Genomic DNA, 27418 nt, shown 5'->3' with positions numbered 1-27418 from the left:
TCATCCTCAGACCCTTTGGTGTGAAATCTGAAGTTTGGGACGCTAATATGGCTGCCAATATGGCAGCTATGGCCGAAGCAGTGTTGGTGTAACCAATGTCCTGATGTCCACTGACTGGCTGAACACGCATCCAGAAGCAGTATTAACAAGACAGAGAACACATTGAACTCAAAATGAACAGTTCAAAAACATACCTCTCTCATTTCTAAACAGAGACCTTGTTCTAGACAATATTGTAACGAAATAACATTTAAAAAGTAACATTAAGATTATTCATGTACAAGACTGTGTCGAGAATGTAATTCCAGTCCTAACTCCAAATATATTTGTCCACGCAAATCAAGACTTGTGCCACTGTGCCAGGCATTTTCCTTTGGTACAGTTGTCCTCAAGGGGAAGAAGACCTCCCAACACAGAGAAAGAGAAAAAGAAAGAGATTTTCAGCTGCTGTCAGCGATGCTGTGCCAAGCCTATAAAACAGTACACATCTGCTAATTACACAGACTGCTTCTGTTCACCAGCTCTCAGATTAATATAGCTTGTAAGTGCTTACAAGAAACAACAAATCAATGAAGGGATACAACTATTTTTTGGACAAAGAAAACATTTTTGTTGTTGTTGAAAAAGTCATAAAATGTATTCTAGAAAATGATAAATCACTTCTGTCCTTTTAAGGTTATGATCATGTGCTTATTGTGTCATGTGTCCTATATGTGTGCAGAGAATACATTTAGATATTAGACTAGAATGATAACATTTGGAGCTGTAATATTAATATAGAGTGGGTACATTGTCTGTGTTACATGTTGCCATATTCATTTTTATATATATATATATATTTTTACATTCCAAGAACAAAAATAAACGTGTATATATACGAACGACAACTTACAGACACACAAACAATGCCTACATGTCATCTGCCCAGACCCGCCTGCTCATACCCCCATCCCTAGTGTTGTCATATTTATGAAAGATTTTTAACCATGCATTGTGAAATTATAATTTAACTCAATTCATATGGTTGGATAGTGACAACATTTCATTTTTTCACCAACAAACATAGATCTGGGAGGATTAAATAGGTGGAAGCAGCATGGTGGCATTTCTACCAAGCCAATCAGAAGGTAAAATGATGCTATTACTGTAACGATCGTCTACTTCGTCCTCCTCCTCAGACGAGGAGAGGCGAGAAGGATCAGAGGACCAATGCGCAGCGTGATAGTTTGACATAATGAGTTTTAATAAAGTAAGACGAAACACAAACACTTTAACAGACTACAAAACAAATAAACGATGTAGACAGACCTGACTTGAGAACTTACAATAGACGAAGAACGCACGAACAGGAACAGACTACATACATGAACGACAAACGAAACAGTCCCGTGTGGTAGACATAGGACACGGAAGACAACCACCCACAACAAACAATGTGAAACAACCTCCCTATATATGGTTCTCAATCAGAGGAAAACGTAAAACACCTGCCTCTGATTGAGAGCCATACAAGGTCAATTAAACCTGACACTTAACATAGAACAAACAACACATACTGCCCACCCAGCTCACGTCCTGACCCACTAAACACAACTATACAAAAGGAAAACAAGGTCAGGTACGTGACATTACCCCCCCCCCCCAAGATGCGGACTCCGGCCGCAAAACTCAACCTCAAGGGGAGGGTTTGGGTGGGCATCTGTCCATGGTGGCGGCTCCGGCTCCGGACGCTGTCCCCACACCACCATAGTCACTCCCCGCTTCCGTATCCCCCTCCCAATGACCACCCTCCAACTAAACCCACCTAAATTAAGGGGCATCACCGGGATAAGGGGCAGCACCGGGATAAGGGGCAGCACCGGGATAAGGGGCAGCACCGGAATGAGGGACGGCAGCACCGGACTGAGGGACGGCAGCTCCGGACTGAGGGACGGCAGCTCCGGACTGAGGGGCAGCTCTGGCTGGTCATGGCTGGCTGACGGCTCTGGCTGGTCATGGCTGGCTGACGGCTCTGGCTGGTCATGGCTGGCTGACGGCTCTGGCTGGTCATGGCTGGCTGACGGCTCTGGCTGGTCATGGCTGGCTGACGGCTCTGGCTGGTCATGGCTGGCTGACGGCTCTGGCTGGTCATGGCTGGCTGAAGGCTCTGGCTGATCCTGTCTGGCGAAAGGCTCTGGCTGATCCTGTCTGGCGGAAGGCTCTGGCTGATCCTGTCTGGCGGAAGGCTCTGGCTGATCCTGTCTGGCGGAAGGCTCTGGCTGATCCTGTCTGGCGGAAGGCTTTGGCTGCTCCTGTCTGGCGGAAGGCTCTAGCGGCTCCTGTCTGGCGGAAGGCTCTAGCGGCTCCTGTCTGGCGGACGGCTCTGAAGGCTCATGGCAGACGGGCGGCTTTGCAGGCTCAGTACAGACGGGCGGCTTTGAAGGCTCAGTACAGACGGGCAGTTCATGCAGCGCTTGGCAGACGGACAGTTCAGACGGCGTTGGGCAGACGGGCAGTTCAGGCGCCGCTGGGCAGACGGCCAGCTCTGACAGCTTGGGACAAACGGGCAGCTCTGACAGCTCGGGACAGACGGGCAGTTCTGGGCAGACTGGCAGTGCAGGCGGCTCTGGGCAGACTGGCACACCTGTAGGGAGGAGACGGAGAGACAGCCTGGTGCGTGGGGCTGCCACAGGACCCACCAGGCTGGAGAGACCTACAGGAGGCTTGATGTTAAAAGGCACCTGAAGGACCGGGCTGTGAGGGAGCACTGGAGCTCTGGTGCGCAGCCTTGGCACCACTCCCCCAGGCTGGAGTACTACTCCAGCCCGTACCCTCCAGAGTGCAGGCACAGGTTGAACCGGGCTGTGGATGAGCACTGGAGATCTAGTGCCTACTACGCGCACCTCTCCCTTAGGCTCCACTCCCACATTTGCCCGGTACGAGCGAAGCGTAGGCATAGGACGCACTGCACCCTCCCAGCGCCCCGGAGACACAGCACGCAGAGCCGGCGCAGGATACCCTGGACCGAAACTGCGTACCGGAGACCAGACGCGCTGAGCAGGCACAATACGCCCCGGCTGGATGCCCACACTCACACGACACTTTCGGGGGGCTGCCCTATAGCGCACCGGGCTATGGGCACGCACTGGCGACACCGTGCGCTTAACCGCATAACACGGTGCCTGACCAGTGACGCGTTGCTTATAATAAGCACGAGGAGTGCGCTCAGGTCTGCTACCTGGCTTAGCCACACTCCTCTCTATCCCCCCCCCCCAAAAAAAAATTATGGGGCTGCCTCTCGTACCTGTCGCGCTGCCTTGCTGCCTCCTCATATCGCCGCCGCTCAGCTTTCGCTTTCTCCAGCTCAGCTTTGGGGCGGCGATACTCCCCAGCCTGTGCCCAGGGTCCTTCTCCGTTCAAGATCTCCTCCCATGTCCAGGAGTCCTGGGATTTCTGCTGTTGCTGTCGCTGCCCTTTTCCCCGCTGCTTGATCCTTGTTTGGTGGGTGGTTCTGTAACGATCGTCTACTTCGTCCTCCTCCTCAGACGAGGAGAGGCGAGAAGGATCAGAGGACCAATGCGCAGCGTGATAGTTTGACATAATGAGTTTTAATAAAGTAAGACGAAACACAAACACTTTAACAGACTACAAAACAAATAAACGATGTAGACAGACCTGACTTGAGAACTTACAATAGACGAAGAACGCACGAACAGGAACAGACTACATACATGAACGACAAACGAAACAGTCCCGTGTGGTAGACATACGGACACGGAAGACAACCACCCACAACAAACAATGTGAAACAACCTCCCTATATATGGTTCTCAATCAGAGGAAAACGTAAAACACCTGCCTCTGATTGAGAGCCATACAAGGTCAATTAAACCTGACACTTAACATAGAACAAACAACACAGACTGCCCACCCAGCTCACGTCCTGACCCACTAAACACAACTATACAAAAGGAAAACAAGGTCAGGAACGTGACAATTACTACAATGTTGATTTCTATCCACTCCTTTCAGGTCTAAAGTAGTGCCTATGGGTGTAAGGGCTGGGGGTCGGTTTAGAATTTAGCACTAGGCATCTATGACGTGGCAGTGTCTTTTCTTTATATTATTATAGGGAAAAAATGTGATTAGAGTAATTACATTGACGCACGAGCAGACTGAAAGTCCTACTTCTATGTATTATGTGTCAGTATATTTAGGACAAATCTTCAGATATGCTTCATCGTGTGGCACCCAGTTATTTACTCCTATTTCGAAAGGAAGCTCTGAAAATGAAGTAACACTGTTTGCCTGTCAGCCTGTACATCGTTCCTCCTCAGGTAGTCATGTAACCAACCTGCACCACGGACCCCATAACAAAAGAGCTGTGTTTCCACCTCACAGCACCACACACACGCATGCACCCATGCACCCATGCACACACACACACACACACACACACACACACACACACACACACACTGTGCCAGTTAGAGAGGCATTCTCTCGATGCAGGTTTGCCTTCTAATCGGGGGTGTCAGAAAAAGTGAGAGCATCTCACAGGAGACACAGGCTGCACAGACTCTATATATGAGCAGCCGAGTGTCGCAGAGACGAGCTACCTGTCAATCTGGAGGCACCCGCCTGTGTAAGGCTGGCTGTACCGGAGGAGGAAAAGACCATGTGCTCTGAGATCGTTTACACACTCCAGTGAGAGAGACTGGTACGTCTGCAGCTGGAACAGATTGTTATATGTGTGTTCTGAAGGGTAGGAATTATTTGCAGTAGGAATATCTGTTACCTATGCAGCAGTAGCAGCCACGGTTGGTCTAGTTCAGTCCCTGTTCTGAATCAGCTAGCTAGGCCATGGCATCCGTGGTTCACACAAAGGGTTGGTCTAATGCTGAGGTCCTTCCTGGTTCAATGTTACTAGACTTGTTGTTGTTACTAGAGAAGAGTTCAAGTTGGATGGAGAGCTTCACCACATGTCCTCAGAGAGACAGCAGAGCAACAGACAGTTCTCATCAAGAGTGAAATTAACAAGACAATAATTAGATAGGCTTACATTTAAATCAATAGTTGTTGTGTGGCCAATCTCCAAGCTCTACACACACAATCACGATTTTCCAATTACCCATGGTCTTATAAGTGTGTTTCAGTCATCAGTCATCACCCAAAAAGACAGCACCAGTATAACTATATTATGTTGTTGTTCAAAACAGAATATGAATCAAAGCTCTTGAGTGGTCGGCCATTTTGTACAACTTATCTGATCAAATGCCCTGTTATTGGCAACATCTGTTGAAGGGTGTATGTCTTAGGTATGATCAGGCACAAAGATTAGCCGATTTGTTTAAAATTTAGGCTACCTCATTGTAATAATCCGTACATTCTGTGAGTCAAGGTACAGATCAAGCCTAGTTAGCAGACAGATATCCCCATCTATCCATCCATCCATCCATATCTGGAGAAAATGATTGACAGGTTGGGGCTTTATTTCCCTGGTGGTACCCCTCCAAACCCCCCATCCTTCTCTCCACTCTCTACGTCTCCCTCTCACTACAGCCTTATCTCATCTCTGTGCCCTGTTCATAAGGTTTATCTTTTTAATTATGTCAAAGCTAACCGGCTGAAGAGGCTTGCTGAGGGCCTATCAGGCCTATCAGTGGCCTGGTCTCTGACCTCTCTGTCTGTTCTCACCCCCAGTCTCCTAGCACTGCTGTTTTTACACATACAGAGCAGCATCTTTGTTTTTGGAGATCTATTGATTGGAGATGATCACCTGTCTCTGTCACAACCTCAATTATACAGATTCTCTCTCTCCTATCTCGCCAAACATTCTTAATTGTTAATTTCTCAGAGGGGTGTAGACAGCATTTCAAACAACGAGGTGCGGTCAAGGTGCAGCCAAAAATCACAAGAACATCAGTAAAGATCGTCAGGACTCTCAGGCTCACTATTAGAAGCTGTTGTTTTCATTACAAGTTTTATTACACAAGTGTGTGCTACTTGAGGCATTGGGGGGGAGCTCACGGCACTCGGCTCACAGTTCACAGCTCACAGTTCAACATCAGTCAATCTGTTCCCTTCAGATACCTCACATTTATGTGGACAACTTGTGGCTGCGGTGGCACCTGGTTGGTGTAAGGGGATCTAGAGCAGGAACTCTGACTCAGACCCTGTAAATGTGGGCTGTCCCACACATACAGAACATACGTTACCATAACAAACACACCCACACAACAACTAGTTCCTGGAAAACGTTACCTATTTTGACCCTGTGTTAATTTCCCTCTCAGCCTGATGATTTGTGGGACCTGCAAAAGGTGTTTGAGCGCCAAGTGAGAGTTGAGGCCAAACTGCTTGCCCATATGTTTAGTTTCAAGGCCTTTTGCACTCACTGGCTCAACGTTTTATTGCCCTCAGCCTCATTGAAAAACTCACAACACTGACAACGGTGCGACATGACATCACTGTTGAACCGGTGCTCTCAGGGCAGACAGGGTCAATTGCAATAGCTGCAAAGGGAACATCTAAAACCCCTCGGGCCCCCAGGCCAAGACCAGTGGATCTCCTGAGGGTACAGAGGCACCCATGGGGCTTAATGTCCGGGGTTTAGAAACACTGCTGGGACTCCATGGGGCTTCCAGGAGAACACAAATCACAACCTACTCTATAGCCGTGTCTGCCACAGAGTTCCTACAATCCTCTTTAGACAACATCAATAGATAACATAAACATAATAATGTTAATGGATATATATACAGTGGGGCAAAAAAGTATTTAGTCAGCCACCAATTGTGCAAGTTCTCCCACTTAAAAAGATGAGAGGCCTGTAATTTTCATCATAGGTACACTTCAACTATGACAGACAAAATGAGAAAAAAAAATCCAGAAAATCACATTGTAGGATTTTTTATGAATTTATTTGCAAATTATGGTGGAAAATAAGTATTTGGTCACCTACAAACAAGCAAGATTTCTGGCTCTCACAGACCTGTAACTTCTTCTTTAAGAGGCTCCTCTGTCCTCCACTCGTTACCTGTATTAATGGCACCTGTTTGAACTTGTTATCAGTATAAAAGACACCTGTCCACAACCTCAAACAGTCACACTCCAAACTCCACTATGGCCAAGACCAAAGAGCTGTCAAAGGACACCAGAAACAAAATTGTAGACCTGCACCAGGCTGGGAAGACTGAATCTGCAATAGGTAAGCAGCTTGGTTTGAAGAAATCAACTGTGGGAGCAATTATTAGGAAATGGAAGACATACAAGACCACTGATAATCTCCCTCGATCTGGGGCTCCACGCAAGATCTCACCCCGTGGGGTCAAAATGATCACAAGAACGGTGAGCAAAAATCCCAGAACCACACGGGGGGACCTAGTGAATGACCTGCAGAGAGCTGGGACCAAAGTAACAAAGCCTACCATCAGTAACACACTACGCCGCCAGGGACTCAAATCCTGCAGTGCCAGACGTGTCCCCCTGCTTAAGCCAGTACATGTCCAGGCCCGTCTGAAGTTTGCTAGAGAGCATTTGGATGATCCAGAAGAAGATTGGGAGAATGTCATATGGTCAGATGAAACCAAAATATAACTTTTAATGCTGAGTTGCATCCAAAGAACACCATACCTACTGTGAAGCATGGGGGTGGAAATATCATGCTTTGGGGCTGTTTTTCTGCAAAGGGACCAGGACGACTGATCCGTGTAAAGGAAAGAATGAATGGGGCCATGTATCATGAGATTTTGAGTGAAAACCTCCTTCCATCAGCAAGGGCATTGAAGATGAAACGTGGCTGGGTCTTTCAGCATGACAATGATCCCAAACACACCGCCCAGGCAACGAAGGAGTGGCTTCGTAAGAAGCATTTCAAGGTCCTGGAGTGGCCTAGCCAGTCTCCAGATCTCAACCCCATAGAAAATCTTTGGCCTCTCTCATCTTTTTAAGTGGGAGAACTTGCACAATTGGTGGCTGACTAAATACTTTTTTGCCCCACTGTATATATATATAGCACTTTTTCCACCAGATGTTCAAAGTGCTTTACATTTTATGGGGGAAACTCCCCTCATCCATTCCCAACATGTAGCCTATAATCTACCCATACACATATGGTCATGACTCCATGGCTGTAATATTTGTTTATAATAGTATATGACCTTTCAAAGTCCACTGTAAGCCTTTCAGCACGTTTCTTTACCTTCAATATTTTTTGTACAACACCATATCTGTAGTTGATAGCACAGCGCACCATAGTTGCACACTATATAAGGGATGCATGTGGAAAGTAATTGATTTGACTTTGGCAGCGAGAGATACCCCAGAGGTTTGAACCTGAACGGAGGAGGAGCAGCCATGTGGTATGTAATCACTTGGTATCCATGACACCACAGACAAAACCCCCTCTTAATAACCCTAATATCCATTATCAGAGGGCCTGTGTGTGTGTGTGTGAGTGTGCGTGTGTGGACACAGGAAGGCTAAGTAAATGCAGTTCTTTTATGGAAGCTAAATTAAGCAGTGTTAAAGGTAGACTCAGCGATATGACGTAGAAAGTAAACAGCATAATGGGTCAATTTTCGCAACAGTTAAGAGTGTTGAAGCGCGAGGTTCAACTTCTCTGCTGTTTTGGTCCCGTAGCTACCACGTTGTAGCAGCGTGAAGCGAACCTGTGCACATGAGCAGATACTGTGTGAGAGTGAAGTCTAGCATCTCACTCATCTCAATATCTGTGATCCTGCTCGTGGCAACGTCATTTCACTGAGTCTACATTTAAAAGTTCAGGAATACCAAGATATTCATGAATGCAGGACATACCTGTGTGTGGGTAACTAAGTAATAGCATGGTAACGCTACGTGAGAAAGAAGACCACTACTGCAATATTAACATTGTCCATATTTTTCATTTAGAGCTATTAAGAAAATATAACTATGAATTTGTTAAAAAATGTTGCACTGTAAGTTGCAGCAGGCCTCTGAGCTCAAGTGCTAGAGTGGACCCTGACTGCTCCTCTCTGCTGTGGGTTAGCTCATCCCATGACCTACGGCCCGGCCCACACACCACCACCGCTCATGTATGTATGGCTGCTTTAGTACCTCTGCTAGGCTGTGATATGTGGGACCACACACACAGTCTCACACACAGCTAAGTGGATTACACACTGATGATTTGTGTTTGACCAAAAGCATTTAGTCACGGAGCGCACAGCAATTCAAACCCAGGATTAGGATTCTAGCATGTCATCCGTTTGGTCAGCAACCATGGCTAATGGTGGGGGTGATTTAGCATGTCAGATGTGTCTGTCAGCGTGTAAACTAACAGGATGGGATAGATGGAGACTGTGTACTGTCTGTAATGTATGAGAGAGAGAAATATGAACTCAATCTGAGGGAGGTTGAATTGAAGTGCTCTGCTCTGGTCTTCAGTTCAAATTGACACCAGATGTAATGACGTGCCGCAAAGACAGAGTCAGTATGAAAAACTCATATAAACTCAGCAAAAAAAAGAAACGTCCTCTCACTGTCAACTGTATTTATTTTCAGCAAACTTAACATGTGTAAATATTTGTATGAACATTACAAGATTCAATAACTGAGACATAAACTGAACAAGTTCCACAGACATGTGACTAACAGAAATTGAATAATGTATCCCTGAACAAAGGGGGGGTCAAAATCAAAAGTAAAAGTCAGTATCTGGTGTGGCCACCAGCTGCATTAAATACTGCAGTGCGACTCCTCCTCATGGACTGCATCAGATTTGCCGTGAGATGTTACCCCACTCTTCCACCAAGCACCTGCAAGTTCCCGGACATTTCTGGGGGAATGGCCCTAGCCCTCACCCTCCAATCCAACAGGTCCCAGACGTGCTCAATGGGATTGAGATCCGGGCTCTTCACTGGCCACGACAGAACACTGACATTCCTGTCTTGCAGGAAATCACGCACAGAACGAGCAGTATGGCTGGTGGCATTGTCATGCTGGAGGGTCATGTCAGGATGAGCCTGCAGGAAGGGTACCACATGAGGGAGGAGGATGTCTTCCCTGTAACGCACAGCGTTGAGATTGCCTGCAATGACAACAAGCTCAGTCCGATGATGCTGTGACACACCGCCCCAGACTATGACGGACCCTCCACCTCCAAATCGATCCCGCTCCAGAGTACAGGCCTTGGTGTAATGCTCATTCCTTCGACGATAAACGTGAATCCGACCATCACCCCTGGTGAGACAAAACCGTGACTCGTCAGTTAATAGCACTTTTTGCCAGTCCTGTCTGGTCAAGCGACTGTGGGTTTGTGCCCATAGGTGATGTTGTTGCCGGTGATGTCTGATGAGGACCTGCCTTACAACATGCCTACAAGCCCTCAGTCCAGCCTCTCTCAGCCTATTGCGGACAGTCTGAGCATTGATAGAGAGATTGTGCGTTCCTGGTGTAACTCGGGCAGTTGTTGCTGCCATCCTGTACCTGTCCCGCAGGTGTGATATTCGGATGTACCGATCCTGTGCAGGTGTTATACGTGGTCTGCCACTGCGAGGACGATCAGCTGTCCATCCTGTCTCCCTGTAGCGCTGTCTTAGGTGTCTCACAGTATGGACATTGCAATTTATTGCTCTGGCCACATCTGCAGTCCTCATGCCTCCTTGCAGCATGTCTAAGGCACATTCACACAGATGAGCAGGGACCCTGGGCATCTTTCTATTGGTGTTTTTCAGAGTCAGTAGAAAGGCCTCTTTAGTGTCCTAAGTTTTCATAACTGTGACCTTAATTGCCTACCGTCTGTAAGCTGTTAGTGTTCCACAGGTGCATGTTCATTCATTGTTTATGGTTCATTGAACAAGCATGGGAAACAGTGTTGAAACCCTTTACAATGAAGATCTGTGAAGTTATTTGGATTTTTACGAATTATCTTTGAAAGACAGACAGGGTCCTGAAAAAGGGATGTTTCTTTTTTTGCTGAGTTTACATGTACACTCTTAGAAAAAAAGGTGCTATCTAGTAATGGAAAAATGTTTCTTCAGCTGTCCCCATAGGATAATCCTTTAAAGAACCATTTTTGGTTCCAGGTGGAACACTTTTGGGTTGCATGTAGAACCCTTTCCACTGAGGGTTCTACATGGAACCCAAAAGTGTTCGACTTGGAACCAAAAAAGGTTTCTACCTGGAACCAAAAAGGGTTCTCCTATGGTGACAGCCACAGAACCCCTTTGGAACCCTTTTTTAAAGGGTTTAGGCTACTGATAGTAGGCTAAACCTAAGACAGTTAACGATGCCAATCCATGATGAAAAGGCTGTGCTAATTACTAACCAAAGAAAATTCAAAGATGGAATGAAAGCAACAACATTTTGTCATGATGAAGTTAGAAATGGAAAACTATCTACAGGGTAAACAAAGTGTCTGGGGTGTGATTTTTTAAAAATGGTGTTGTAATTCTAGTTTGTCATGTGTGGTTGCAATATCCCTTCTCATGTGGACCTATTGGGCTTGAAGACTAGTTTTGTAACCACTACCCTGCATGCTACCCATGTCTTTCCTACAATGGAGAGCTTTATTTTCCCTTGAAATGTAGTTTGTATCTTTCCTGAGGGAGATGTTGTATCACCAAGGGGACCATGACAGTGCTTTGAATCTTCTGAAAATTCTGTTTGACCCCGTGACAGAATCACTGTAGAGTCTGTGTAAGTGCAGGAAATCACTGTATGATGACAATGCCATATGTGATTAGACATAAACTCACTGTCTCTGAGCTACAGAATACAGCCTTTGTCCTCAGACAGTAACATTATTGACTGTTATAATGGTGGTATGCCTCCCTTGAAAAGGGGATTTTAGTAAAGTATTTATATAATTATAAATAATAATCATTAGTGTTAGTGTGAATGTTTTGATAGTGAATTTCCCAGAGTATGATTGGTTTCCCATCTTAAATTCTTTCAATAAAAACATACATTTGCATAATTATTTATATTCTGTGTGTAAATGTGTGTGTGTGTGTATGTGTGTACATATGTGCATGTGTGAACCAAGCGTGGCTGGACAGCCACTTCCCCCCAAACTGTTAACCTTGGTCTTGATCTTAGTCAAAGTATCCCTGCCTGTTGGCCTCTAGCAACTGTGTTTCCATGGAGACTCAGCGATTCACATCCAGCACAATACACAGACCCTCATGTGTGACGCCGATATTGTTCCTCTCACACAAAGTGCTCACTTTGATGTGCGGTCCTCTTTGCTCAGTGTCCGTCTCAAAACCAACTGGGCTCTCCATACTATGCTGAGACCCAGCTATCACCATGTTTTGTGAATGGGACCTTACCTTAATAAAGATAATTCATTCGATATTAAGGGCTGATTCTCTGTGAAATGTTAGGGTGGATTTAAAAAACACAAAGTGCTACCCAACTTTGATCATCATCTATGTTGATTTGTGTTGGGCAAACACATTCAAAGACCTCTGATTTGTTTCAGCTATAGGGGTGGAGTAGCTAGGGCCCCCTTTTCCCTACAGCGTTCCAGATGCTACCCGGTTGCCATGACAACATGGTGCCACACACAGGAAAGCCTTTGATTGACAGACATGCTCCCTGCCAACGGCAGTTAGCGGCCACAAAACAATACAGGGAGGAAGTCAGCCATTAGTCTGGTTACAAGTCTTTAACCTCTCCTTGATCTCTCCAGGGATGCAATGTTTAGATCTAGCTATGCCTGTGTGTGTGTGTGTGTGTGTGTGTCAAGAGCAACACATTTTGGTAAGCTATATTATATGACAGCAGCCAATTCACCAGAGTGGAAGTGTAATTTATTGATAATGATGATGACAGTGAGGGGAAAGAGAGGGAGGAGGGGGAGGATGACTTAAGATATTTCAATCCACACCATTGGAAAATGTATGCTTTCAATATATGTTATATTATTTTATATATTTACAGAAAAATATTTTAAAAAGTGGAACAGGGTAGTATGATTTTCATCTAAGCTCATTTTTTTTGTGTAGCCCTGAACAAATGTGACATTTTAAATAAATGAAATTACCATTCTATACATAGGCCTATATACATCTATAATAAAAAACTAGATCTACAGGGAAACAATACACACACGAACTTGACCACAGAGCAATTGAGTATGATACAGATCAAGGTGTAATAATCCTGTAGTTTTGTGCCCCCTTCTGGTCATTCAGGTCCCATTCACAAACATGGTGATAGCAAAATGAATCACTATAATACTAATGGAAGACCATAACATGTATCAATATATGTGGAATATTGTAAGACAACCACACTTGTATCATCCCAACAATGTGTTAATTTTGTGCTCAGATATTTTTGCAGTTGACTTAAAAGCCCTTGTATCCATAGCATAATGAAATCAAAACAATTAGTTGCATTCAGAACTAAACATCAACCTATAATGTCCCACTTGACAAGGCCAGTTTTCATAATTTCACTCCCTTGGTTCAAGGCCTCCTAGGAGTCTTTCTTTCACTGCCTTTTGTGTCACCTTGAAGAGAAGCTGACTAAGCAATGCCATTAAATTCCATAGCTGTAAATATGATACGCCACAAAACTCCATTATTACCTGTGCTGTCTTTGCTACAGAGCTGGTAGGTAGATGGGAAGAGTGGATCGAGACACTGGTGAAATAGTGTGATTGTGATTGATGGCTTCCCATTAGATAGTGTGTTATCGCTGCAGGTGGAGAGAACCATCCAGCCACTGGGTTATAACACAACACATTACCTGCTACAGTCTCCAGCAGCCTCAGATGTTTAAATAAAATATAGACCCTATCATGAGATCCTCATTCCCTGCTCCAGGCACTCTGACTAGCTGATTTCACGTCAGCCTTGATTCTCACAACATTCCCACTCAACAAACACATCTAGTATTCATATTATCTAGCTGGAGTTTCAGTTCCCTGCAGGAGCTCTCAGCAATGTACTGTAGGTCTCTGTTCAATCATCTGTCGTGGATAATATCTGGTGTAGCCTAGCAATTGTCAATTTTTATTTATTTTCTTCCTGGTGCTCCCGGTCAAAGTGATAGACTGTGACTGGTGCACGGTGTCCTGCATTACCTCAACAAATAATCTGGCCCTCGATGGCAGACCTTGACCACAGAGAAATCAATATCTCACCATTAAAATCTATCAGAGTTAGGGCAGCAGCTGTCAGAGGTTCCACTATCACACGGCCACAACATTAAAATCTTACACTGGCCGTACATGAGTAATCAATATACAGTGGTTCACAGATCATTTGTGGTCACTTTTGCAGCCGTGATGGATGTCTGTGGAGCCCGTGATTCATGTGACACCGTTTAACAGGATTCTGCTCAGATTTAGATGGTCATTCCTCAGAGACATACAGGCGACGTGGCAGTGGAGCCCACACACTTTCACTGAGACATTATGGATTTTGTGCCCTGCCATCTGTGAAAACACCTCAGTGTGCAAGGTTAAATCTTGTCCTACAGTTTTCAAGTGATGAGCAAATGCAACAACCATAGTTAACAGCAGTCTTGCTTTGAGGGGTGTTGGACACAACTGTACCATACTGGATCAGTGTAATATGGTACTACTGGGTTCAATACCAACTACACTGGTGTCAGAAGTGGGAATAGCTAATATGTGGGCAACGCAAGGTGAACGTTCCAAAGGAACGTGTTATGACAACAGCTCTCTACTACTCACTATCCACTACCATGCTAAGCCTGTTGAATGGTTGGAAAAAGAGCCATCTTACTTTTTCCTTGCAGTGTATCGGATTGCTCTCAAACTTGCCTCCTGACCCTCAGTCTCTGAGAGGAGATAATTACTTGTCAGGAATAGATAGATATTAATGAATTCATTAGCAGGAAGGAGTTTAGCTTTCACAGCACCACTTTCTGCTATGACACATCACGCCTATTGTTTTAGCTAGTAAGCCTTGAACAATAACATTCACACAGTAAATTGCCTCATACAGGACCGTAAAACCCAAGAAAAAAATATCCATAAATGCTGGAATTTAGCAACCATGCAAACGAAGAATTCTTAACTCCAGATTATTCCTTTTGTGTCTATATAAGCCTGTTATTGTGGGAGGCTGGTGAAGACGGGAGACATCCATCCACATTAGCAGAACACACCAGTTAGATTGGATAGCCTTGCTATAGCAGGCACTGTATATTTGGACTGCAGCACTGGTACAGTATTTTCACGTCAATACACATTTATCTAACCATGTAGAATAGCCTAAGCATCATGATCAAGTGTTTCTGTTAGAGGTGAAAACATCCCAGTTCAACCAGTTAAACCCTCCACTTCCTGAAGAGATGCATTAAATAAAACCTGTTCCATCATATTTATAGAAACATTCACCATAGCTTTAACGCTGACATGCTAGGACATTCAAGTTAGTTATTGTAATATTGATCGCGTTCTTAGTCATTGGCAGGTTGTTCGCATATTATCATATCCAGTAAAATTAATCTTTTACAAAAACACTGCAGACACTTATTTCTAAAAACATTGAGCTTCCTTTAAATCAACCCTTCGTGTTAAATATTGAATGTTAAGGTTTTCCAAAAGTATTATTAAAAAAAAAATTATATATTATATCCTTATAGTATATCCGTTTAATGAATCAAATGTTCTATTTTTTCAATGCAGAAGTCAGTTCAATTATTGTCTGTGTGCTCAATGCGCAGTTTCTCTAGAGATAAATCAGATCTAGCCCAAAATGTGCGATGTAGTAGGGAGTTGTAGTTTCCAACAGGCCAATATTTTACATAGTTTAATGCAGAAAACTTGGTAATTAACTACAATGACCCATTCCACACCTACTTGTCAGGTTTGTGTGTTTATTGTACCCCCGCTATGCTATGTTAGTGTGGGGCAGACACGGAGGGAGAATGGCGATTGAGAGGGATAGATAGCAGTTGCTTCGGTTGGTATCTTTTCCTTAAAATACATGATCTAAGTGACTGATAGTTGGTATTCAACAGTCATAAAAGTATGCCTTATTTACTTTGATGAACTACAAAAATTTTGATTTTGTTAGACATCAGCTCTATACAGATGAGATGATGAAATAAATGAAATAAAAGTCATCAAATAAAACAAATGCAATATACACAACTAAAATATTATTGTAAAGTAATGTGGATTTTTTTTAATATGCAGTAATGGGCAGCCATCAAGGGACATTTATTATTTTATTCTGTGTTGTTACAGCATTCAACCAATAACGCATTTAACATTTAAAAATAATCAAACCCAAAAACTTGGATTTTTTTTTTAAACAATCAAACCAAACTTAATAAGTACTAATAGCTTATCAGCAGTACCTCTGACCCAAGAACCCACTGCTGATGTGGATACTTGTGTGCACCTGCTGGATGGACAATGAAATGGGAAGCCTGGTCTCTGACTTGAACTGATCAGGGTTTAGGTCAATTCGGTTTTCAATTCAGGAAGTAAAATTTGCCCATAAACTTCTATGAGCATTTTTTAATTTTTTTTTTTAAACAAAAGAACCATTTTAATTTTAATTGAACATTGAATGGACCCAAAATGGGCAGGTGTAGAAAAGCAGGGGCAGGTAAGGCTGTTTGAAATACCAACTGGACCCTGTATGCCAGTTGCCTTGATATCCCGCTAGGATGTCACAAATAAGTACAACAATAAACACTTCACCCCTTCTCATGTGTGCCAGCAAATAGACATTAACCACATGTAACAAATTAAAAAAACTACTATATGTATGTATATAATTGTACATTTTAAAAGCATGAAATAAATGTATCTACACATATATTGGCTATATAGATTCTACTAATGTATCAAGGATATAAGGAATGGATGAATAAAGAAAATAATTCAGATAATCCTGTGTGTAAGTCTGTTTGGCACGATGGAGCCAAAGGTTTCACACCACTGGTGCGGAGGTGCCCTGAACAGCAGCAGAGCGACACTAATATTGGTGCCTGTTGAGTTGCAATCACAGATTGCGTTGTAGATTGGGCCTACCTACCACACACGACATCGGCAATTCTTGTTATTCCTCTCATTAGGCCAGCCATTGAATGCTTATAATAAAGCTAGCTGTTGTCCGTCCACCTAGGCCCTAAAGAGGCACAAAGGAATCAACCAATCGAAACAGTCTTGTCCTACAGCACTCAGCAAAACAGTAGCACATAATTATGCATGACTGCTCCGCCTCCGCCAAGATTGACCAATCCCCATCAATGCTGCATACAGACGTCCTTTTACATCCTCCTTTTGGCTTTTTGTTGCATTTTTAAAAAAATATTTTGAGCAACAGTTTGATATAACCAGAAGTTATTTTAGTCTTGATGAGTCTTTCCTGACATATGTTTGCATTCATACTGGAAAAAAGAACAGGGATAATGTAATGTGCCAGCTGAATAGTCAGAGTAAAAAGCTCTGGTTTGAATGAATATATACAACCTATGACAAACTTCTTAATTCAGCATAAAAAAAGATCCTCACCAGGGCTAGCTGCCGTCCTATGTTCCCCATGGTTATCACACCAGCGAAGAAGATGCAAGGCAACCAGGAGCGAATGTACAGGAAATCTGGAGAGGTATACCTGAAACAAAACAATAGAACAACTATTAAAACATAGTACAATCCCAAAATGAGCATGAAAATCAACAGAAATATCTCCTGTCTCTTGAAAAACAAAAACATGAATTGCAATTTTGTCTCTAAAGAAAGATTATTCCATTTAAAATGCAGTGTATACCATGCTTTGATTGTAATGGAGGAAACAAAATGCTCCCAATGTTTAAGTAGGCCTACTCCCTCTGATCAATGTTCTTGAAGTTTAACACACACATTTAAAGCTTCAGGCATTCTAAATTAAAAAAAAAAATGATTCGCTCTATGGATACAAAGAGCATTTAAACCTGTCCAACAATATTATGAATTTAACAGAAGACAATAGCTCAGCCAGGTGTAAGTTCATGTAATACAGCTATTAGATTTAGCTTACTTAAACATGAACAAGTTACAAGCTGCTACTACTAGACTTGGGATCATTTTCTTAACTCTTTAGACCTGTGAAATAAAACAGTAGCTAAATTGAATGGATGTCCTAGTCTGATTAAAATCATTGTGGGAAGTTAGCTAGAGTTAAATCAAAAGGCATTCAGCCATTGCATTGTAAACATTCATTTGGATAGCTAGCTAGTTACTTCTGTACAAAATGGTGTTTTTGCTGTTATCCAAAGAAACATCTGGGAATGTGTTTGTTGTTGAATTCTGTTTTCCTTAAAAATTGTTTCTCTGAGCTGGCGCGCAGTGGATGTTTAAGAGACAGACAAGGCTACATAACATCAGCTGCCACAGACCGCAGTATCCATGCGGAATAGGGTCCGTGCAGAAACAAGTGCGATTAAAAAGAGAAATGGAGATCCGATTAACGGCGTCAAACTTTTTTACGGCATAAAAAATGTAACGCGTTATTAAAGTTAACAGCCATTATTATAATATATGTATGTCCTGTAAATTGTATTCTAAGGTATTGTAGTAGTACTCACTGAAAGACTCCGTTGTAGACCAGGAGCTGAGTGGACAGAGTGGCCAGCAGGGCGATGACCACCCCCAGGCCAAAACCAGAGCGAGATCGGTCAAACGTCCACCACAGGCCGATGGACAGGGCCGCCAGTGTCAGGGACAGCTGCACGTTGTTCGCAAAGTCCACTTTCTGAGAGGGCCTGGGTTAAGGACAGCTGAGCTTGTAGTAGGATAGTCCACACAGGAACTATGGTTTCTACTTAAGAGTAAGGCGCTTTCTTGTAAACAGAATATCACGTTTAAAACCCACATTTTTAGCTTGGTAATCTTATTGTTTTACACATCCTTTGTGTTTATGCACTTTATTCATCCCCTTTATTGCTTCATTTGATTTTACTTCTTTAATTTTATTGTAAAGTGTGTTGCAATTATAAATACACTTAAAGTTTTATTTGAATGTGGAAGTGTCATGGGATACTTTTGCCCCATGGTTAACAGGTTTACGCACATCTTGTATTATGGTATGCACATCAATTCAGTGAGTGTCAGACAGGCAGGTAGGCCTAGAGGATACAGCACTGGCATGGTTGATGCCTACGAACACGGCCACACAGCGCATCACACTGGACCACTCCCGCTTGAATTTGTGGGGCTCGCCGAGCCTACTGTCAATGCACGGATACAACAGACCGATCATTGCTGGGAGAGAGCGGTAGATGGAGAGAGCGGTAGATGGAGATAGAGGAAGGGGATTGCAGGGTGAGATGGAGCAGAAATAGGGAGAGAATCAGAGATCAACAATCAACTTTATTGCTACAGCAGCAATCCGTGCCGTACATTCCTGTTAGTATTGTTGTGGAGAGAAAGGCTGCCATGCCAGCCCATCACATAGCATCAAAGCTATTCTGACGACAAAAGAAACAAAAAACACTTCAGGTTGGCCCCCTTTGAAAGTTATAGGTTCAATAATACACAAGAACTGTACAGACAAGTTAAAGTAACTATGTACAGTAAACATGAAGTGCTGCTCTGGTCTTGACTAGTCAATAAAACCCAATAGCTACAGCATGATGCAAACAGCCCAGTGTGCAGTAACAGCGGAAACCTCCAACTCCCCCAGGCTGAGCAGTGGAGCACGGGAGTCTCAGTCTCAGGGGGAAACGGGCCTGGGGCTGTTGTGCCCTTCCACTGGTCCACTAGGGAACAGCAGCTACATCTAATCTCTGTGCTGCAGACCCAGGGGACAACAATTTAATTATTATAGAAGTCAAGTCTGGCGGGCAAAAACCTGTGTGTGTGTGTGTGTGTGTGTGTGTGTTCGCCCTACCCGAGGCGGTTCCACAGCAGGGCGGCACCCACCAGGCTGATGAGAAGATGCTACTGATGACATCAGGGGGGAACAGAGTGACGTTCCTCTGTACCTGCAGCAAGAGAAAACAATCAGGAGCTACTTTAGTACTCTCTGTCACCTTCTCCTTCAATGTTTTCTTGCTCAAGAGATGTATCATTAAAATAAAAACAAACATGGTCCACCTGCAGCAGATTGAGCACCAAAGCCAAGAACACTCCTATAGAGAACAGCATAAACCCGCGGATCCCCAGATTGGTGTTTCTGTTTGTGATCACCGCGATGTACGGTCCTCTGGAAGGAGTAGTCTGACCGGACCCGGGCGGCTGCTGGTCGCTGACCACTGTAGAGTCGGCCATGGCTGCCAGGGCCGGGGCAACCGTGGAAGCCAGGACAGGAGGAAAAAAAAGAAATGCTAACTTTATCCGCAAGTGATCGTACTGTCCACTGACATCACCAACACCCTGAAACACAAGAACATATTTATGTATTCAAGTATGGCTACATGATCCAACAACCAACCACAGACAGCCCAGAGGTGTGGACTGTGAAATCTGTGGGCAGGAACAGCGCAGATGCAAAGTTTGGTAACAGAATGACGGTTTGTGCTGTTTATACCATCATTCTGTCACCAAACGTTGCATCTGCACTGTTCAAATGTGTCTTTGTGAGAAAAATAATAATTACAAATTAAAAGTCGTCCTTGTGCATAGAGTTCTTTGGTTAGTTGTCCCCCAATAAGAAATTGGGGAGGGCACTGTGCATCTGTCTCCATCCAGTCTTACGTTAGTCACACGCAATCTCATAGCACTGGCACGATGACGACGAAACTTGGGTGAATGATGCATCTTGCCATAGAGATCAGGCAATTACAAAATTACACTGATTGGCCAGATGGTGGCACTATAATACATTTTAAAATGCTACTTTTGAAAGGTCATGCCCATCACCCTGATTGACCTAAGTCATGAAATTCAATACATAGGTCCCTCTCACAATGAACAAATTTGCCCCCGGGACCCCTCCATGACAGACTTTCACCATTTTGAATTGAGAAAAAACACACTTAAAAACGCTACTCTTCTGGCACCGAATGACCAATCTGCACAAACCTTGATATGTTGTATCTAGGTACAAAAGTCTTAATGCAATTTTTTCTAGACAAGTACCTAAAACAGCTTCTATTAACCAATAAACATTCACATGGGGGTGTGGTCTGGCACATAAATGCATATAAAGCATTGAAGGATATTCATATTGTAACACCCTTTGGTAGACTCAACATATGCAAGAACATTCTTATCGACCACCCGGTGACGCTCTAACGGACATGTTCATCTCTCTTGATCTGTTTGACTCAGAGCGCTGAAACGTGGCACACACGCTAAGGGATATGAGTGTATTTAATCCACTCGGTATCAGACACCACTGCCCCGATTTTGACTAAACTTGGGTAAATGATGCGTCTTGTCATAAAGAGCTGGTATTGCCAAAATGACATTGATTGTCCCAAGGGTGCCTTCAGAAGTATTCACACCTCTTGACTTTTCCACATTTTGTTGTGTTACAGCCTGAATATACAATTTATTAAATGGAAAATTGGTCACTGGCCTACATAATACCCCATTATGTCAAAGTGGAATTATGTTTTTAGAAATGTTTACAAACTCATTAAAAAAGAAAAACGTACATGTCTTGAGTCCATAAGTAGCAACCCCTTTGTTATGACAAGCGTAAATAAGTTCAGGAGTAAAAATGTGCATAACAAGTCACAGAAGTTGCATGGACTCACTGTGTGCAATAAGTGTTCAGCATGATTTTTGAAAGACTACCATCTCTGTACCCCACACGTACAGAAAATTGTAAGGCTCCGCAGTGGAGCAGTGAATTTCAAACACTTATTCAACCACAAAGACCAGGGAGATTTTCCAATGCCTCAGAAAGAAGGGCACCTGCTGGTAGATGGCCAAAAAAAAGAAGAAAAAAGCTGACATTTAATTTCCCTTTGTGCATGGTGAAGTTATTAATTACACTGGATGGTGCATCAATACACCCAGTCACAACAAAGATACAGGTGTCCTTCCTAACTCGGTTGCCGGAGAGGAAGGCAACTGCTCAGGGATTTCACCACAAGGCCAATGGTGACTTTAAAACAGTTAGAGTTTAATGGCTGTGATAGGAGAAAACAGAGGATGGATCAACACTGAGTACGTTTACATGTGCAGGAATAATTAAATATATAGTCATGTAAACTCCTTATCTTTAAATCGGCGTAAGGTCAAAATCAAAGTACGCATATGCCGATTTAAACACCTGGATTCTGAGCAATCTTTCAAATTATTAGGACATGTAAACGCCTTAAAAAAATCAGCATTCCAGCTGTGTATTTGATCTGCAAATGTGCCAGCACTGGTAGCGCAAACCTCCCTCTTTAGCGAGACTGAAGTGAGTTCGGAACAACTGAATGTATGCATCTTAGAAATAGTTTTCGCATACAAACGTTATATGTCCAAACTCAGAATCAAATATACTTTCCAAAAATAACATGGTCTCTGTGGTAGAACGTTTATTTTTTGGAGCGATTTTCTGCATTTATGAAAGCGCCATCAGGCAGTTGGATTACAGATGTGTTCATATAAAAACAGGATTATTAGGAAAATGATTCTTTGTGCAAAAATCTGACTATCCATAATAAATCACATTGTGCATACAAAAAATGTGGGAAAGAAATTAACTTTATGTCCTGAATACAAAAAGTTATGTTTGGGGCAAATCCAGAAACACATCACTGAGTACTACTCGTCATAATTTCAAGCATAGTGGTGGCTGCATCATGTTATGGATGTGCTTGTCATTGGCAAGAACTAGGGAGTTTTTTTTAGGATAAAAATAAACAGAATAGAGCTAAGCACAGGCAAAATCCTAGAGGAAACCCTGGATCAGTCTGCTTTCCATCAAACACTGGGAGGCAAATTCACCTTTCAGCAGGACAATAACCTAAAACACAAGGCCAAATATACACTGGAGTTGCTTACCAAGACGACATTGAATGTTCCTGAGTGGCCTAGTTATAGTTTGGACTTAAACTGTCTTGAAAATCTCTGTCAAGACTTGAAAATGGCTGATTATCAATGATCAACCACCAACTTGACAGAGCTTGAAGAATTTTTTTAATAATGTGCAAATAATGTACAATCCAGGTGTGCAAAACTCTTAGAGGCTTACCTCAAAAGACTCAACTGTAATCACTGGCTAAGGTGATTCTAACATGCATTGGCTCAAAGGTGTGAATACGTATGTAAATTAGATATTTTTGGTTTTCATTTTCAATACATCTAAAACATGTTTTCATTTTGTCATTATGGGGTATTGTGTGTAGATTGGTGAAAGAAAAAAATTCAGGCTGTAACACAAAATGTGGAATAAGTGAAGAGGTATGAATACTTTTAGTCACACGTGATCTCAGACACCACTAGCCCGATTTTGACGAAACCTGGGTGAATTATGCATCTTGCCATAGAGATATGTAATAAAAAAAATTACACTGATTAATTGCTTTTTCAAATTATTTTTTAAATATATCATACAACCAGCTGTCATAAGACACAAAACTTACTTCCCATGCAGTCACAAGCTGCATTATTCCTGGGGGACAACATGTTTAATGTTGCCTTGTTTAAAATGTGTAAGTCATTGGTTTTTGTTTGACAAACATTTTAAAGTGAAGAATCTGAGTCTCAGCATCCCTCTAACTGTGGAATTTCCCCTGGCTAGCTAGTCAATTGAGCCCCACAGTGGAGGAGTCGTAATACCCGTAAAATATAGCAGTCAAAACAGAGAAATGTTTCCAATCGTTTTTTCCACCATTCATTTTTAGAAACACTTAAAATAAAATAAGGCCTGTATTTCGTGTAGGTTTACCCTGGCGTGACGTTTTGATAACCATGTAAATCTCTCGGGAAAACGTGACTTTAAATCAACATATTTCCGCTTTATTTACTCTCAGATTTGAAAATGCTATTAGCGTCAAAGTAGACATCATGCAAGACTACAAATCCCTGTAAGCTCCAGCATGTCATCTCTCACAGACAGCTTTACTAACAAGTATTGTGTCAATTTAAAACTTGCACAAGACAGTTCACAGAAATGTCATTTTAAAAGAAACGTACCACATTTGGCTAACAGATAGTTAATCCAGAGATTCTTACCATTGCCTCAATTTGGCAGTCTCATCCAGATCATTATGGCATTTGTAGTTATGATAGCCACATTGGCAGCTAATTAGCATTTCATTTTTGGGGGGTAAATACAGACAAATATATTGATAAAAGTCACCTTGTCCTAGAGATTTACAGGGTTATCAAAACTTCACGCCAGGGTAAACCTACATGGAACACAGCCCTTATTAGTGTTAACATTTTTTGGGGGAGAAAATGTATGGTGGAAAAAATGACTGGAACCATTTCCCTGTTTGACCGCTAGGTTTTATGGGTATTATGACTCAATGTGGTAATCTATGTTAATGCCTTAACTAGAGTATTCATATTCTACAGTTCATTTCTTTATAGTCTCAAGAAGAGGAAAATCTAATTGCATTGGTCACATGCACAGAATACGACAGGTATAGACAGTAATTTGGCTTTACATACACCAAACCACACACACACTACATGGCCACTGGTATGTGTGGACACTCCTTCAAATGAGTGAATTCTTCTATTTCAGCCACACCAGATGCTGACAGGTGTATAAAATTGAGCACACAGCCATGCAATCTCCACAGACAAACATCGGCAGCAGAATGGCCCGTACTGAAGAGCTCAGTGACTTAACGTGGCACCGTCATAGGATGCCACCTTTCCAGCAAGTCAGTTCATACAATTTCAGCCCCGTTACAGCTGCCCTGGTCAACTAAGTGCTGTTATTGCCGAGAGCTTAAGCGTGTAGTGTGTAAAAAGTATCTGTCCTCGGGTGCAACACTCACTACTGAGTTCCAGCAAAATAACTGTTTGTCTGGAGCGTCATGAAATTTCCATGGTTGAGCAGCCGCACACAAGCATCGGCTGGAGTGGTGTAAAGCTCGCTGCCATTGGGCTCTGGAGCAGTGGAAACGCGTTCTCTGGAGTGATTAATCATGCTTCGCCATCTGGCAGTCCGACAGGTGAATCTGGGTTGACATCAACCCCATCGAGTACATGAAATGGGACAACGACTGCGAGCCAGGCCTAATTGCCCAACATCAGTGCCCGACCTCACTAATTCTCGTGGCTGAATGAAAGCAAGTCCCAGTAGCAATGTTCCAACATCTAGTGGAAAGCCTTCCCAGAAGAGTGGAGGCTGATATAGTAGCAAAGGGGGACCAACTCCATATCAACGCTCATGATTTTGTATTGAGATGTTCGACGAGCAGGTGTCCACATACGCTACATGGCCAAAAGTATGTTTAGCCTCAAATGATTGCACACGTTTGCCATATTGCTCGCTACTTTAAGACCTAGCTAGCTACCTACCTACATGCATGTATAAACGTTTCATCTACGAACTGAGAGCTGATAACAGTAACGTGTGTCAGTATTTGCAACGTAACGTTAGTAACTTTGTTAGCTCGTTGTGATGACCGTAGCTATCTAACGTTAGCTACTATAATGTTAGAAGATAGCCAGCCAACTACTGTAGCTAGCTGGCATTATACTTTTCAAAACACAACGTTGGATACAAACAATTATTAGCTTACTATATCATGTAAGATTACATAAACGATTTTGTTACTTAGTCATTTGTACATAGTTGACTGACGATAATCACATTTTGTTGATAAGCATAGCTAGCTGACTAGTTAGCTAGCCAGCAAGCTTCGTAAGTCAGCTGATGTGACTGATATCCACAAGCTATTTGCCTTTAATTAAATAAGAAATCTTACCTTCAACGTTTAACAAGTATATTTTCTAAAATTGTAAAGTACACATTCCACGTTATGTTTTTATGTAGTTAGCAGGAGTTTGAGACCTAGCTTCGAAATTAACATTCTCGCTAACTTCCGAATAACCGGCTTGGCACTGGCTAGGTGCCAAACCAATCAGCTCCTAAAACCAGAGATACTTTCAAGGAGATGAGAAACTTAATTGAAATCATAATAACATCAACTGTGTGCGTTGCCCGTGCTTCATCAATGGGCCACACAATGCATTCTGGGCTATTCTGGCACAAGGAGAGCTGTTCTCTTCAAAGGTTGAATGGGAGTCAATTGGGTGCAAGCTCAAAACCCCAACAAAAAGTACAAGATTACAAATATTTGCCAAGATATGAGACAATTAACTTGTTCTCTGTAATATTTGATAGCTTTATAGAATCGTTTTATTACGTACCTTTGAGGAAAATAGTCAGATTTCCCTGACTTTGAGAAGGCACTGCGTGACGACATGCTTAGCAACCTGGTGACGTAAAATGACAATGTCAACGCGATTGGTCGACCGTTTGCTGGGTGCGGCGTTGAACGTTCCACCAGTCATTGCTCAATGAGATATCCATCTCCTTTCTCTAATATCTCTGCATGTGTACCATGACGTGTCCTCATGTACACATTGACCAACCGACACGTTGTTCTTAAACAATGTTCAGCGCACAGGAGGTTGGTGGCACCTTAATTGGGGAGAACGGACTCGTGATCATGATTGGAGCGGAATAGGTGGAATCGTTCCATCTGCTCCGTTTCAGCCATTATTATGAGCTGTCCTCCCCTCAGCAGCCTTCAGTGGTTGAAGTACTTAAGTATTACTTTAAAGTATTTTTTACTTAATTAAGTAGTTGTTGGGGGTATCTGTACTTTACTTTTACTAAACTACATTCCTAAAGAAAATGTACTGACACCCAAAAGTACTCATTACATTTAGCAGGACAGAAAAATTGTCAAATTCACATGCTTATCAAGAGAACAACCCTGGTCATCGCTACTGCCTCTGATCTGCTTTGTTTGGAAATTATGTCTGAGTGTTGGCCCCTGGCTATTGATAAATAAAAACTAGACAATTATGCCGCTTGGTTTGCTTACCATAATGCATTTGAAATTATTTATACTTTTACTTTGATATATTTTAGCAATTACATTTACATTTGATACTTAAGTATATTTAAAACCAAATACTTTTAGAATTTTACTCAAGTAGTATTTTACTGGGTGACTAACTTTTACCCGAGTCATTTTCTATTAAGTTATCTTTACTTTTACTCAAATATGACAATTGGGTACTTTTTTCACCACTGAAAATGTTCATAATCAAGCGGGAATGTGTAAATTCATCTTCTTCTTTGGTATTATGGCAAACAAATATTATAGGTGCATGTATTATCTGTGTATCAGCTTATTATTCTGTAGTATGAATTCAGTACAATTTGTGAGAAAAAACAAACATATTTTAACTCTTCTGCAGTAAAATCTCGTACACCCAATATCTTCTCTGTAGATACCACCACAACATCTATCCTCTGTGATTTACAATCCATTCCATGCGGTACAATTGACAACCATGGCCATGAACGCCAAAAAACAACCCTACTGAAGCACATGT

The 27418-nt window shown here is 42.7% G+C and overlaps 1 protein-coding gene across 5 annotated transcripts in view; it reads right to left on the bottom strand.

Annotated features, from left to right (window-relative positions):
- Window positions 1–25946, bottom strand: part of LOC120064064 (insulin-induced gene 2 protein-like) — a 44119-nt gene extending 18173 nt beyond the window's left edge. Inside the window, exons 1-7 of one of the 5 annotated variants that reach the window (XM_039014394.1) lie at window positions 25774–25944; window positions 20039–20317; window positions 19833–19926; window positions 19080–19204; window positions 18529–18695; window positions 17477–17576; window positions 10164–10203 (exon numbers count right to left, since the gene is read on the bottom strand). In XM_039014394.1, the coding sequence (XP_038870322.1) occupies window positions 10198–10203; window positions 17477–17576; window positions 18529–18695; window positions 19080–19204; window positions 19833–19926; window positions 20039–20212 (666 nt within the window). In that variant the 5' untranslated portion in view covers window positions 20213–20317; window positions 25774–25944 and the 3' untranslated portion in view covers window positions 10164–10197. Of the gene's footprint in view, window positions 1–10163; window positions 10204–16160; window positions 17353–17476; window positions 17577–18528; window positions 18696–19079; window positions 19205–19832; window positions 19927–20038; window positions 20318–25773 lie in introns of those variants that run through there. The other 4 variants (XM_039014390.1, XM_039014391.1, XM_039014392.1 and 1 more) reach the window with 4 other exon arrangements.
- Between the last annotated feature and the right edge of the window lie 1472 nt (window positions 25947–27418).

This window comes from Salvelinus namaycush, chromosome 19 (assembly GCF_016432855.1).
Source record: "Salvelinus namaycush isolate Seneca chromosome 19, SaNama_1.0, whole genome shotgun sequence".
Taxonomy (NCBI): Eukaryota; Metazoa; Chordata; class Actinopteri; order Salmoniformes; family Salmonidae; genus Salvelinus; species Salvelinus namaycush.
This window is presented reverse-complemented; position numbering and strand designations above follow the sequence as displayed.